The sequence below is a fragment of the Pseudochaenichthys georgianus genome, unplaced genomic scaffold (genome assembly GCF_902827115.2).
Source record: "Pseudochaenichthys georgianus unplaced genomic scaffold, fPseGeo1.2 scaffold_940_arrow_ctg1, whole genome shotgun sequence".
Lineage (NCBI taxonomy): Eukaryota > Metazoa > Chordata > Actinopteri > Perciformes > Channichthyidae > Pseudochaenichthys > Pseudochaenichthys georgianus.
In genome coordinates, this window is record NW_027263467.1 from 3,118 (window position 1) to 17,500 (window position 14,383).

Consider the following 14,383-nt stretch of genomic DNA (forward strand, 5'->3'; position numbering starts at 1 on the left):
GGACAACATCGGCTGCACAGCGCTGGGTTCAAGCGGAGCCCTTTGACTGCGGGCAACAAGGCGTGAGGGAGAACTAATCTTCCCATTTACATGTTTGTAGCAATTTTACCTAAATGAATTTAAATGCTAAATGAAGGATAATTCGCTTTCTCGCCGAGCCCCTCATTCCATGTGTGAGAAAATGTATAACGCATGCATTAGCTTCACATTACCCACAGCAATGGGAGAACCCGAGTGCATGTTTCTTTAAGAATACATGGACCTCTGCTTTCTTTCAAGGGACATTGTCACTTTTTAAAACTAGTATTTTATTATATTTCTCCTTGTAGGAATATAATGTGAGACTAGTTATGAGTTCTGTTATTTGAACAAAAAGTATTTATTTACAACACAGATGTACATATATACCCTTCAAAGTAAAAGCATAAGAAACATGACTTGTCTTCAAAGGAATCTTAAAGATGTGCGTAATACATGTTTGAAGCAATGGATAATGGATGCATTGATAACGCACACACACGTTCCCCCTCACATACTGCCACACACACACGCGCCCACACACATACACACACACACAGTGACTTTTACATTCCCTCCTGTCTGTTGATCAGCATAACATCAGTTGGGCTAATCCAAAATGAATGGGCTGTGGTGGAAAAGGTGTTTTCCCATAGCCTCCGCCTCTCCCTGGTAAACACTGAGGGGAAGAGAATCCATTGGCCATGCGAGTGCACAGCCTTGTGACATAAACACACCAATAGGACACTGGAATGGACGTCCAGTGTCGCTCCATCACAGACACACATGGAGAACAACAGGAAACAATGTGTTTGCAGGACACACACTTGTATTTTCCCATCCGCTGTTACTTGTTTAGCTTGTTTATGAGCATCAGTTGAAGCTCGTGTTATCATGTTAGCCTGTCATGATGTCGACACATACATTATTTATATGGATAAAATGGACGATAGCAGTATAATTAAAAACCTTGTTAATCCAAAATGTTAGCTTCTCAGAAACTCTGTTCAGCCTGATGTCATTGTGTTTGAATGTAATGAGTTATTGTAGGGTGTATGTCCTCAAATGGTCAGTACATGTGTAGGCCAATCAAAACCTTCTACCAGCAGAAGAACATAATCCAATGATATGAAAATGTAAAGAAAAAAAGGCATCACAATTGGAGTCACACAGCAACAGTAATACAAGTAAGTTGCTTCCTGCATGTACGTGGACGTCCACTGGATGTAAACAAGTCAAGTGTCTCCTTCCATCCAAATAAAGGCCTGCGAGAAATGACAAACTGATCGAATTGTCCGTTTATTCACTTTCTTTTTCTTTTAAAAATGCATCGTGATTGAATGAAGGGAGGGGGCAGGAGGTCAAATTTGATGGAGACGGCACACACATAGTGTGGAAAGAAATCAGAAAAAAAGAGAAAAAAGTTCACATCCTTTTTTTAAAAAATCTATTAGAAACAACATAATATGCAGAACAATACAATAGCATTTACAATACTTAAATTCCCAGTTCTTGTGAGAGTCCAGCGTAATTTTACATCAGTATACAGTATATTTTCTTTCTCCACTCGCTTCCCAAACTAGGGTTTGATATAGTTATACTTTTTATTTCTTTTCTCTTGTTTTCCCTCCTTCCATGTTTCAATCCACTATATTTTTTAAAGGGCACCTCTTTTGCTTTGTTAGTGTCCTGTCAGATACAGACATTGGCTTCTCCTTGGTCCAATTCCATCGTCCCAAAGAGTGGAGTGCTCTTCACAGGATCTCTCTCTTGTTTACCAAAGAGTCTAGAATATATCACCAGGTGCTGCATTCGCCAAAGGTACAGGCAAAGGACACGGTGTGTCTCTCGTGTGTCGTCTATGCTCGCAATCGCAATCACAATCACTTGTAATGGAGGAGTCCATGTGAACCTTGTGGGCAGTGGCAAGGGGGCGAAGTCTAGTGCCCACCAGAGGAGGAGAAGAAGAAGCAGGGGTCAGTCGGGACAGGGGCTCATCTGGTGTGGACATAGTTTGATCTTCTGTGCATCACCGTCGCTGGACACATAGACTTGGAAGGGTTGAAGGCCGTCATGGAAAGCTTCCATGTTGCAGATATCAGCCGAATAATATGTTGTTGGGTGTTGGAGGTGGACAGAGGGGTTACTGTGGGTTGTTGTCATCAGGAAGTCAAGGAGCCCTGTTCCCGTTCATCCGTAGGCCTCGGCGAGACAGGTGATCCCCGGGTTGCCCTGCCGTTCTGAGGAAAGAGGAGATCGACAGGGTTACCAAGGATCCGTTTGGATCAGTAATGGATTGCTTTTGGACAACAGATTGAAGTCTCTATCAGTGATGTTTTTTGTATTTGAATAACTCTATGGGTTGAAACCCCGAGTGTATGAACATGTTGTCATGTTGACACATTAAAAAACTCGAGTGTATGTTCAAATTCATGCACATTTTATTAAGCTATAAACGTGTTTAATTACTTGCACATTGCTCACGTTCAACTTCCACAATTGTTTTCTATTTCTGTTTCTCCTTGCACTATTTATATTGAGTCTTGAGTTGGCAGATTGTCTGCACCGCCGGGACAGAGAGCATTTAATTGCAAAATGAATGAATGAGTTCGATATCATTAATCATTCATTAAATATCACAATAGATTAAACCAGACCTCTGGAAGCAGACTCGCGTTACAGCTCTCGGCTGATAGCACTTGAACACGGTCGGCCCGGCTGACGTGTGGTAACTCCTGCAGACCAACTAAACGCTAATCTGGGTCAGAATGCAAACTAAACCTGCCCTCACTAAGAATGCGTGGATACGTTGGAGGATTTAGTGAGTTAATCCTACACCTTCTGTAATGCTACTTTGAAAGTAGCAGAGGACTTAGAGGCCAAACACACATGATCGACTTTAAGTGATACAGAGGCTGTACTTAACATTTCCTGCATAATCTGTTCCAACCGTAACCCTTTATACTGACGCGACCTGCCGCATGCCAACAAGAAATCTATCTTCACCCTCTTCTCTCCCTACATTCCTCTCTTTACAGCCAACAATAGCCGCCATCCATCTCTGCTGCTGGTGGAACGTCACCACCGAGGAACCGCAACCATTGTTGTCTAAACCAAAGAGCTGGAGAGGCTCGCGGCCGCCGTCACCTGAGAGCTGCACCACGCGTTCCCCACACACAAGAGGGCCACTACAGAGCACACAATGGCAGGCAGGGGACATAACAATGGGGTGTAGCGAGAGAGGAGGGAAGGCAAGAGTCCTCGTTGCTTATTCCCCTCATCCATCAGTTCTCACCTGGGCTACTGAGGAGAATAGGTGTGACTTGTGTAAGAGAGGGTGAGCTACTATGAGAGCTTTCAAAGAGGATAGGAGGTTGGGGTTTACATATCTTGTTGGACCTACGTGCATCAAACATGTGACCTTTCTATTGTGTTACGTAACCGAGGGTAACAAAGCTAACCATTAGCAATGCTAGCTTCTACATTCCCAATGAATATCTCTTTGAGTTTAAGTTTCCGTTTTTTTAATTTTTTAATCAGAAGTCACTCTTTGATTGGCCTGCAGCCTAACACTACAACACTCACCGTCGGCAACTACAAATAACAACAATACAATAAATGTGAAGTTGTTCATTGCATTCACGTTTAACCCTGGTTAACAAGAGCATCCCGAGGACTGAAGTCAATCCATGTCGAGGTACTAATACACACTATGCGTGCTTGAAAGAGCACACTTGCTAATAATGTTTTTCACTTAATAAGCCAATCAATACATTGAGCTGTTGGCCTCCTCACTCAGACTGCAAGGGGGATTTCAGAGGGGCCGACTCAACGGGGACCTCCATTCATGGACAACACGAGGGGGCACACAATCCCCATTGGGACCTGTTTTTTCCCGATGTTCGTTAATAGTAAAAGTTCATCCACCAGAAAGAGAAGTTGAGGGTAGGGGGGTGAGGGTGCGTGGAAGTGGGGGGGGGGGGGGGGGGGGATCTTGACCTCTCAGCAGAAGGTTAACACATTTGTGCTTAATGATTGGAGCAATGAATGCTGGGACAAAGGGTCTCCAGCCGAGACTGGCAGGAAAGGGGTTACAGGCAGCGTTCACTCGAGCGTTCTGCCCGACATTTTGGGAAAAGCTGAGCGCGAGGAGGGCCAGCAAAATTCCATACGCTCTCCGCCATAATTAATTCTTCCACTCGGTGATAACTATTGTCCCGAAACAGAACATTACAGTTTTCTGGGGCCACCCCTGGCTAATTCCGTGGAAGAGGGAAAGCAGCGGAGAGGAAGAAGGGGAAGGGGGTAAGGGTCATCCCAGAGTCATTCTCGTCGCTATCAAAGGCTCCGCTCGCTTCTGCTTCACTTGCTGGGCTTCATCTCTGCTGACAGGTGTATTGTTTGGCAAGGGGATATAAGCTCTGTAATCATCATGGGCTGGAAAGCATAACGCTCCTCACTAAGCAGGACTAATTGGCTTTAGTCTTAACTCATGTTTCAGTATGACTGCGAGACACACCTTCTGCATCGGGGCTCAGCACTCCCCAACACAATAACCGCTCGATTTAGCCCCGCGGTAACAAAAGCTCAACTCTGCTAATGAAAATTGCTTATAAAATATAATGAACCTGTGCTCTCGTAATCAAATAAGATAACTGCCCCCCCCCCCTTCCAGTAATAACCTATTAATTTAATTGGTCATGAAAGAATATAACACATCACTTACATTTAATTGACCTAGAAAGGAAAGTATTTGATGGAGGCAAGCTAGCAGCTAGCGATGGCAAGCTAATGAAGCTGTGAAGAACTAGTCATGAGGAAGAGTAGACATGTTTCCGTCACCATCTCTCTCCTTGCTTCACCGTCTTCCCTCCTTTCTTTTACTCCCTCCACCCCTCCCTCTTTTCGTTTACGCTTCTCTCGCTTGCCATCTCTTCATCCGCCCCTCCCTCTTTTCCGTCTACCCCTCTCTCTTTTTTCTTCCGCTGTCTACTCGTCCTCTCTGCGCTTTACCCGTCTCGCAGAGGATTCCTCTGGTGGCCCAATTACGAGATTCAGCAGGCAAATTGAGGCTGTTTAAAGCAAGGTCTACTGGGAAGGCTAGCAGCTGCTGGAAAGAGGCAGCTTGGACACAGCGAACCAGCCCTCATGTTTACACACTCACACACATAAACACAGCCACACACACACACACACACACGTCTCACACACAGCCTTTCTATTACCATGTCTCGCTGCATTTCAAACCTGAAAGATGCCATTCGATGTGAGATTTTCTGTCACTGCTTTGTCGTGGACATTTGACAGAAACAAGGGCGGCATATTTTCATCGTGACACACACACACACACATTCTGTGGAGGGTTAATGGTCTCTATTTTTGTAAACTGAATAAGTCAAATCCATTGGTCACACCTCTGGTGATGGCATATTTAATTTGGATCTAGTCAATTAGGCCCAGCTAAGCTCCATACCCTGCTGGCTACCTCCTCCATTTTGCACTAGTTTGTGTTCCCTCCCAGTGCCAGGAGTAATCCTATTACCATACACACACATGCATACAGTACACACACACACACACACACACACACACACACACCACACACACACACACACACACACACACACACACACACACACACACACACACACACACACACACACACACACACACACACACACACACACACACACACACACACACACACACACACACACACACACACACACACACACACACACACACACACACACACACACACACAGTCGTACTTGGGAAAATGCATGTTTGTTTATGGTGTTCATACCAACACAGGTACACACACACAGGATTCATACACACACAGACATACTAAACAATGATGTTTCACAACAATTGGACTCATAGCCACTTTATACACACACTGTGACAAAACCAAGCCTGTACACATCCAGAATTATGTGGGAGTCTATTTGGCCCTGGGGCGAGAGAGAGAGAGAGAGAGAGAGAGAGAGAGAGAGAGAGAGAGAGAGAGAGAGAGAGAGAGGGAGGGAGGAGGGGGGACGAGGAGGTGAGAGAAAAAGAGAGAGAGGCAGAGAATTAAAGAGAAAGAGAAAAAAGGTGTTTGTGTGAAAGAGATAGAGGAAGAAAAATTGACGGTGAGAAAAACCACAAAGAGGGAGTGAGACAGAGGGAGCATTAGATAGAAGGGGGGGAGAAAGGGGGAGAGGGGGAGTTGTTCTTCTAGCTGGTTAGTGTGTGTATTAATGTGGCTCATGCATCAACAGCAACCCGGCAGATTTATGACACTTAAGGGGCGCTCACTTCTCTCCCTCTCCTTGCACCAGCGACGACTGCTTACATTTTTGCCAATCAGTCTGTTGCCATGGCAACGTCCTACCTGCCCCCCTACCCCCCCCCATGTCCCCCACCCAACCCCATCTCTCCACCCGCCCTGTCCCGACCCATCCCATCCCCGCCTTCTCCTCACCCCTCTCTCTCATCCTCTCTCCTCTTTGCCCCATACTACTATATGTTACACACACACACACACACACACACACACACACACACACACACACACACACACACACACACACACACACACACACACACACACACACACACACACACCACACACACACACACACACACACACACACACACACACACACACACACACACACACACACACACACACACACACACAAGTACAAGGTTGTGATCAAAGGCTCTTATCACCAGAACAAGGGAAGGACTGTAACAAATAAAAAAGTACCAACTAAGAATTACAAAACAACCACGTGTGCGCTTCACATCGGTGCAACATGTCAGAGATTAAATATTTCTTTTAAACGCTTTAAAAGCAAAGCCACTCACTCCTGATCTGCAGTTAATGAACTCATGAATAATGTACTGCACGGCCCCACATTTAAAATACTGTGGACACGTCTCCGCGCCTTGTTAGTCAGTGTGTGTCTCCTTACATCCTCCTTTGTGTTGCGACTGGTCGGATCGGGCGGGGCTACATGTAGTGCCACTGACCTTCCATGCCCATGTTCATGCCCATGCCTCCCATGGCTCCTGAGAAACACAGAGAGGGTCATTAGATGCAAGACTTAGAAAGTCAGAACAAGAGAATGCTTTTATGAAGTTAGTGCGACCGGGAAAATGTTTGCAGACGGCACTGGAAGACACTTGTACTGGCGATCGAACTAACTTTATACACAACATAGCAGAGAAGCACACTGGCTTAAATCTGTGGGGGGGGGGGGGGGGGGGGTAAGTAGCCTGACAGTTTATCCAAACCTGCTGACTTTGAGTGGAGGGTGAGATAGGGTTAGGGACTTGAGAGGATCCCAGAAAACAGGGGATAGGGGAGGAGGAGGAGGAGGAGGAGAGGAGGAGGAGGAGAGGAGAGGAGCTTAAGGACAAACTCTGGGATTAGACCTGATGGCGTGAGAGAGAGGAAGTGGGGGGGGGAAGGAGATGGTTGTGTAATGTGATTGACCACACCTGTTCTGGTTTGTGTGTCGAAGGAGGGGGAGGTAGCAGTGTGTACAGTGTGTGTGTGTGTGTGTGTGTGTGTGTGTGTGTGTGTGTGTGTGTGTGTGTGTGTGTGTGTGTGTGTGTGTGTGTGTGTGTGTGTGTGTGTGTGTGTGTCGTTATCGCTGTGTGTGAGGGTGCACATACTGTACAGCTTACACACAGCGACTAGAAGTGCTGAGAAAATACATGAAGTACTCGAGTAGAAGAAAACACAAACATGGCTACGTTCTGACAACTAGAGATACCGTTCGAAGGTTACATTGTAGATTCCCAAAGATATTGAAGTGACTGTTATGTTGTATATTTTGTTGTGTTTTTATCTTAATGAGTGCATATGTACAAATGTGTTGTATATAGGAAATACATATTTGATATATATTGTTATACGTATTTGTATTTGGGATTGTGGGAAACAGTATTTCGATGTCTGTACACACAAACTGAAAGATTGACAATAAAGTTGACTTTGACTTGAGATACAAGAGGAAGGACTGATGAGGGAAGAGGAGGGGGGGAAGGAGGGAGGGGGGGGGGAGGAGGGTCGATGCATGAAAACGAGCTAACGACAGCGAGGAAAGAAAGGACGAAGATGGGCATAGTGAGGGAGGAAAGAAAGGACGAAGATGGGCATAGTGAGGGAGGAAGGAAAGGACGAAGATGGGCATAGTGAGGGAGGAAGGAAAGGGACAGACACGCAGAGAGAAAGCCTTACCAGGTGGTCTGATTCCCATGTGCTGCTGGCCGTCCATGACGAAGCCCCCCATCGGCTGGCCATCTGGATTGTAGGGAGGTCCTTGACTTACTGTGGATGGAGGAGGAGACAGAGGGAGGGAGGGGACGGAGTGGTCAATTAGTACTTTTAATTAAGGCTCAGTGGCCGAAGCGGGATCATCTGTTGGCCGGTGCACGCACAGGGAGCCTTGCTGCTCCGAGTCGGGCCCAGCCGCCGCACCGTAAGCCCCTGGTGGACTTTAATGCGTCTAAATGCTCTAATAGGGATCGGACTGAGAGAGTACAACACACACGACAGTTCACAAAGGTGAGACTTGAGCCATCTGGAAGAAGTGACAACTGTTTACACAATGGCTGATAGGAAGCCAATAAAAATGGCTGCTTGTGTGGGGAGAATGATTGTTTTATTTACTACTTAACCTACATTTCTTATCTTTTTAAGGAGCTGTAAGGCTGTAAAAATCATCTTAATTCTCACGGTGTGGGTTTGATAGTATCATATGTTGTGTTAGGGTTCGTCGAAGCTATTGGATCTCCAGACTAATTGAAATATTAAAACGTGGAGATTTCTTTTTTTTCAATTGATTGATACATTTATTTCGAGTAAAATAAATAATTACAAAACAAAACAAATGTTGCAGTGCATAGTCATGTAGAGAAATAAAAACAAAAAATGACATTTACAACAACAACAACAGCATTAGCAACATAAACAATGCCACATCTCGTGTTCGAAAAGGAGTGAGAAGAAGTATCATTTATTTAATCTCACCCCCTTGTCCCTAAATTATTTATAATCTATAATCTGCAATACCTATTATTAATAATAACAAGTTCATGAAGCATTTACAATATTTCTTTTTTTTATAAACTTTAATAATATTCCCCAGAATTTCAATCCAAATCGTTGCTGCTGTAAAATGCAAAGTTAACTAGTTGTATTCAGACAATACTTATCCCGACTTGTTAGGTAGAAGAAAGGACCCTTTTAACACGGCTATATTCATGGCCTTAGACCTAATTGCTGCTCCTATAATGTATCACTACACACGTGATCAAAAGGATCAAACGAGTCCCGGCTGAAGCTCTGATCATTTGTGTCAACAATAAGTCATTCCTGCCGAGTGGCTTCAGAGTCCGCTGCTACCTAAATGCACTTTCTAATAAATACTGCCTCTAACTGAGCAGCTCCGATAAGTGAAACCTGATAGGCTTCCAATTTTTCCCCTCGCCTCCATTGTTCTGCTCTCATAGAAATCCACTTACCTTCGAGTCAGGCTGTTTGGGGGTCAGTCAAGCAAAAGCAAGACCTCGGCCCCACTGAATGCCTTTGAACTTTACTGCGCCCCTAATGCCACCCTGACCCCTGACCCCTATTACAGGTAATAAAGTTTACGGCAGTCCAAACCAAGCCATGCACCAGGGGGACCGCTCACTCCCCTCACTCCCTGAAACAGCCGCAAATAGGGTTGAGGGGGGAGTGAGAAGGGGGGGTGGGCGAAAACAGGTCTGGAGCCAAAAAGCCAAACAACGGTCACCCAAGAAAAGAAACGGGTGTCGTTCTCTTTATGCTTCGGTTTGAGCCAGGGAGGAAGGGGTGAGTGTTTTTATTTTCTTTGACTTACTGGTTGGCGAAAGGGGGGATGAAGGGGTTAAGAGCACATTCTCTGAGAACACAGCGCGTGTTGTTTACAGGGGAAGAAATCCACTCGTCGTTAACTCGTTTTCAGCCAAATTACTATATCGCATAATGAACAAATTCTCACCCCAAATGGCACGGCAAAGCGGATTAATGGTTGCTGTTAATGTTTTGGTTCTTAATTTTAGTGGTCAGTCACGACAGAGGAGGGGAAAGCCCCTCCGGGTTTTGGACATTCCAGGATGGGGTATCAGGCCTGTATTTACCAGCTGAGGGGCCTCCGGGTGCACGGAGTGAGGACGGCTTTCGCCTGCGCCACTTGAATACAGTAACTAGAGGAGACTTGCCTGCACGGTTTGACTGGTCAATCATGGGCTGCACTATTCTCCTCCGGGCGTTAATGAACCTGAAGAAGGTGGAGAGAGAGAGAGAGAGAGAGAGAGAGAGAGAGAGAGAGAGAGAGAGAGAGAGAGAGAGAGAGAGAGAGAGAGAGAGAGAGAGAGAGGGGACAAAGAAAGAGAAACACTGTCAGTGGATTTCCCAAAACAAGATCAGACAAAAATTGCTGACTAAGACCTTGGAAATCTTGGCACACAGCGTGAAAACAAAAACAGTGCCAACGCCGTCTCCTTCTTTAAGTAAACCATAACAGTTATATCGGGAAATTATTTTCCACTAAGCAACGCTGAGCCGGTAAAGCCCCAACAGAGTCACATCTTAGCAGCAAAAAGCCCACGACTTGTATAAACTCGCACAGCCTCCGCTCATAGGCAGAAACATGGGCCCGAACACTGGGGTCTTTGTGGGGCGAGGCTTAACCGGGGTTCTCTCCGAGCCCGTTTGAAACACGTCGACCCATCTCTCTTTGTCGGGCGTTCCACCTCACAGCGAGCTGAGACTGCTGACTGGTTAGCACACTCGGCGTGGAGCGTGGCGGTGTGGGAAGTGTTGCTGACAGAATCGTGTCCCGTTGCCGCCGGTGACAGCCATTGTTTTTGGCGATACTCTGCTAAGACAGGTGACCATGTGTTACTCTGTGACAGCAGGAGCTGTTTTTAGTGACTGTGTGTGTGTGTGTGTGTGTGTGTGTGTGTGTGTGTGTGTGTGTGTGTGTGTTGTGTGGGTGTGTGTGTGGTGTGTGTGTGTGTGTGTGTGTGTGTGTGTGTGTGTGTGTGTGTGTGTGTGTGTGTGTGTTTTCACAGGAGCTGGATGTGGTACATACGGGCTTAGAAAAACCTCGTTTACCCCGTGACCTCCAATAAAAGCACAGGGTCAGAACATTTATTGAGCACACACACACACACACACACTGTTACTCGTATTTAAAACTGCTACTGCACACACACACACACACACACACACACACACACACCACACACACACACACACACACACACACACACACACCACACACACACACACACACACACACACACACACACACACACACACAACACACACACACACACACACACACACACACACACACACACACACACACACACACACACTGTTACTCGTATTTAAAACTGCTACTGCACACACACACACACACACACACACACACACACACACACACACACACACACACACACACACACACACACACACACACACACACACACACACACACACACACACACACACACACACACACACACACACACACACACACACACACACACACACACACACACACACACACACACACACACTCTTAATCTCTCTCCCTCTCCTGCGTCCATTCACACACATTCACGCCCTCGCACACACACACTCACACAGGCCGCGCTCTGGCCTTGCTCGGCCTAACCCCGTTTGAAATGACCTGCTGACCTGTAATGACCCCGGGGAGAGAGGGCTCTCGGGGCTTCGGACTTGATTTATGTGTTCCTGCTGTTGCCCAACCGGACACTTCTATTTCATCTCTCAAAGGGGGAGCATCAGCCCAACTCTGAGGAAACAATAGCCGTGCCACGCTGGAAAGAAGGAGCATTTAAGAGTTCTAAAGAAAGGAGAGGGACGGATACAAAAGGACACAAGCTGGTGCGTCTGGTTGACCTCGAAACAAGTGAATGGCTTTCTATCTCTTCATATTCCTTCTCTAACGGCTTTATGGGGTGCTCGATAGCGGACAGATAGATGTCTGTCCGTTATCTGTCCGGTATCACCTTCTGGAGACGGAGCTGCGGGGTAAGGAGGAGACAGCGAGTGGCCGAGGCAGATAGCAGGAGAAAGGCACGATGACTTGACGCTTAATGGTGTCCTGCATCGTTTTCGTTATATCTCATAATTGTTACATTTCCGACAGGAGCTTTCTGTTCGGTGAAACGCTCGGTGAAAGAGCGACGGGGATCTGAAGCATTTGACAGCTCGGCGTTTTTGTTGTCCTTTCGTTACAATATGTCGAACTGGAATTTGGGGGAGAGAGACAGAAAGAGCTCGGGAGGAATGCAAGAATGCACTGACATGGCAGAGCACCATCAAATGAGGGAACGTCTGGAGTTTTATCACCAACACCCCCTCCCTCCCTCCCTACCTCCCTCGCTACCCTGTTCTGCTGGGGGAGATATGGGAGGAGGAGAGAGGGCAAGGAGGCCTGAGCATTCCTTTAACTCTCCTCTACTGGCCTTTTATAGAAGGACGAGGTCATAGTAAGGCCAGCCCTGGCTAGCTGTTGACCTGTCCTTCTCCTTCCTCTTGTCTTTCCTTCCTATTTCTCTCCCGCACAAACCTCGTCCGTCTACCTCGCTCAAAAGTACACCAGTGCGATAAGGTAGGTTGCTGCCAATAGGTGTGCACTTGTTAGGAAGTCTGTTCCTGCTACAATAAGGCTCAGAGAGGAATGGACTCGACTTGTTACTTGATCTGACCTCCCAGAAATACGGCACCGGTGCTTATTTACTCTGAGGATTAGCCAGGCTACGTATCAAGGAAGTCATAATCCTACTATTACTGCTACTAGGCCTACAAGTGCAGCTCCGAGAAGAACAGCTCTGCCTCCCTCTCCGTCCCCCTCTGTATCTGTTTCCTTCTCCTTATCATTCCTTCCCTGTATGGTGGAAACTGGCGGCCCACCTCCCAGCAACGAACCCACACCAACCCCCCCCCACTTCGCAAAAACTCTCGCCGGTTTCCTGTCCCCGTCGTCCCCATATCTGAGGCCAGATGCACCATGGGGGCTGGAACAAAGGATAAAATGCCTCTCATAATAGCAGCCAGGGGAACGGAGCGATGGAGAGCGGGAGAATGGGAGGGAAGGAGGAGTGAGAGAGAGAGAGAGAGTGGGAAGGCAAGGGGCTCTGTTCTGCAAACCAGACACTCTCGCTGTGACCGTTAATAAGCTGACCGAGAGAGAGGGGGAGGTAGGGGTGAGGAGGGGAGAAGGGGGGAATTAGAAGAGAGGAAGTAAGACTCGGAGAGAGATGGAAAGAGAGAGAAAAGCGGAGCTGCTCTATTAGGCGGAGCGAGGCTTCACCTTTGCACGACCCCTGGGTGCTATAGGGCCAGTGTTTACGGCCTGTGCGTTCCCCTGCCTCCCATCGCGACACAATGAGCTGCACTATTCCGCTCCGCTCGCCGCAACAATAGCTGGGCTATTATAAGAGACACACCACTGGTGGAAAACACCAAGAGACAAGCAGGAGGAAAGGAAAGGACTTGGAATAAAAATGGTTGAGTTCAGGGAATGAAACACTACCGGGGGGACAGGTTTGATTCCCACAAAGGGCACATGTGGCTGACGTAAGCACGCTCCCGAGTGGATGGAGAAACACGCCGGCCACATGAACGCCAGAAGTAAGGCTCTTAAAAGTGACATTAAGGAAACGGGGTTGTTTTTATTCTTTGTTGTTCTGCCTTCAATCTATTTCTCCTTCTGAGATTGCTGATGTCTGGCTAATCCTCCCGCCCCTCTGCCTCCTTCTCTGGAAAGAGTGGAACTGATTGCGACGGCGTCTGCCAAGCCCTTGCTAATGTCCTATTCTCATTACACCCGGGGACACACACACACACACACACGCGTCCCCGCCACACTGAGCCGAGGCAGCCGCACACAGGTGTACACGAAGCACACGTGAAATGCCCAATTAAAAGCAAGAAATTGTCTTTTTCATCAGCTGCCTTTGTTGCGTGACCAATTAGGGGATAATTTAATAACGAGCGGTGGAGAGATGCAGATTGGATATACAAAAGGTTACTCTGGGAGCTCGTTGATTTAAATTCATGTGGAGTTCTCAATGTCTGTAGCACACGCACACACACACACTCACACACATCTCGAGCGTTCCACCAATATCATATTAGTAATATGAGACACACACACATGAACACACACACACACATACACGTCCTCTGCACTCACTGGCAATATTACATTAGTAATCGGAGAAAATGTGCACCCACCCACACATGCACAGGCCTGCACACACCTTTATACACACACACACACACACACACACACACACA

The 14,383-nt window shown here is 46.9% G+C and overlaps 1 protein-coding gene across 1 annotated transcript in view; it reads right to left on the reverse strand.

Annotated features, from left to right (window-relative positions):
* Positions 1–291: 291 nt before the first annotated feature.
* Positions 292–14,383, reverse strand: part of LOC117444826 (homeobox protein Meis1-like) — a gene marked incomplete at its 5' end in the record, with an annotated part of 51,232 nt that continues 37,140 nt past the window's right edge. Inside the window, 4 exons of the mRNA XM_034080200.2 lie at positions 292–2,258; positions 7,042–7,080; positions 8,258–8,347; positions 10,264–10,322. Of these exons, the coding sequence (XP_033936091.1) occupies positions 2,209–2,258; positions 7,042–7,080; positions 8,258–8,347; positions 10,264–10,322 (238 nt within the window). The remainder of the gene's footprint in view (positions 2,259–7,041; positions 7,081–8,257; positions 8,348–10,263; positions 10,323–14,383) is intronic.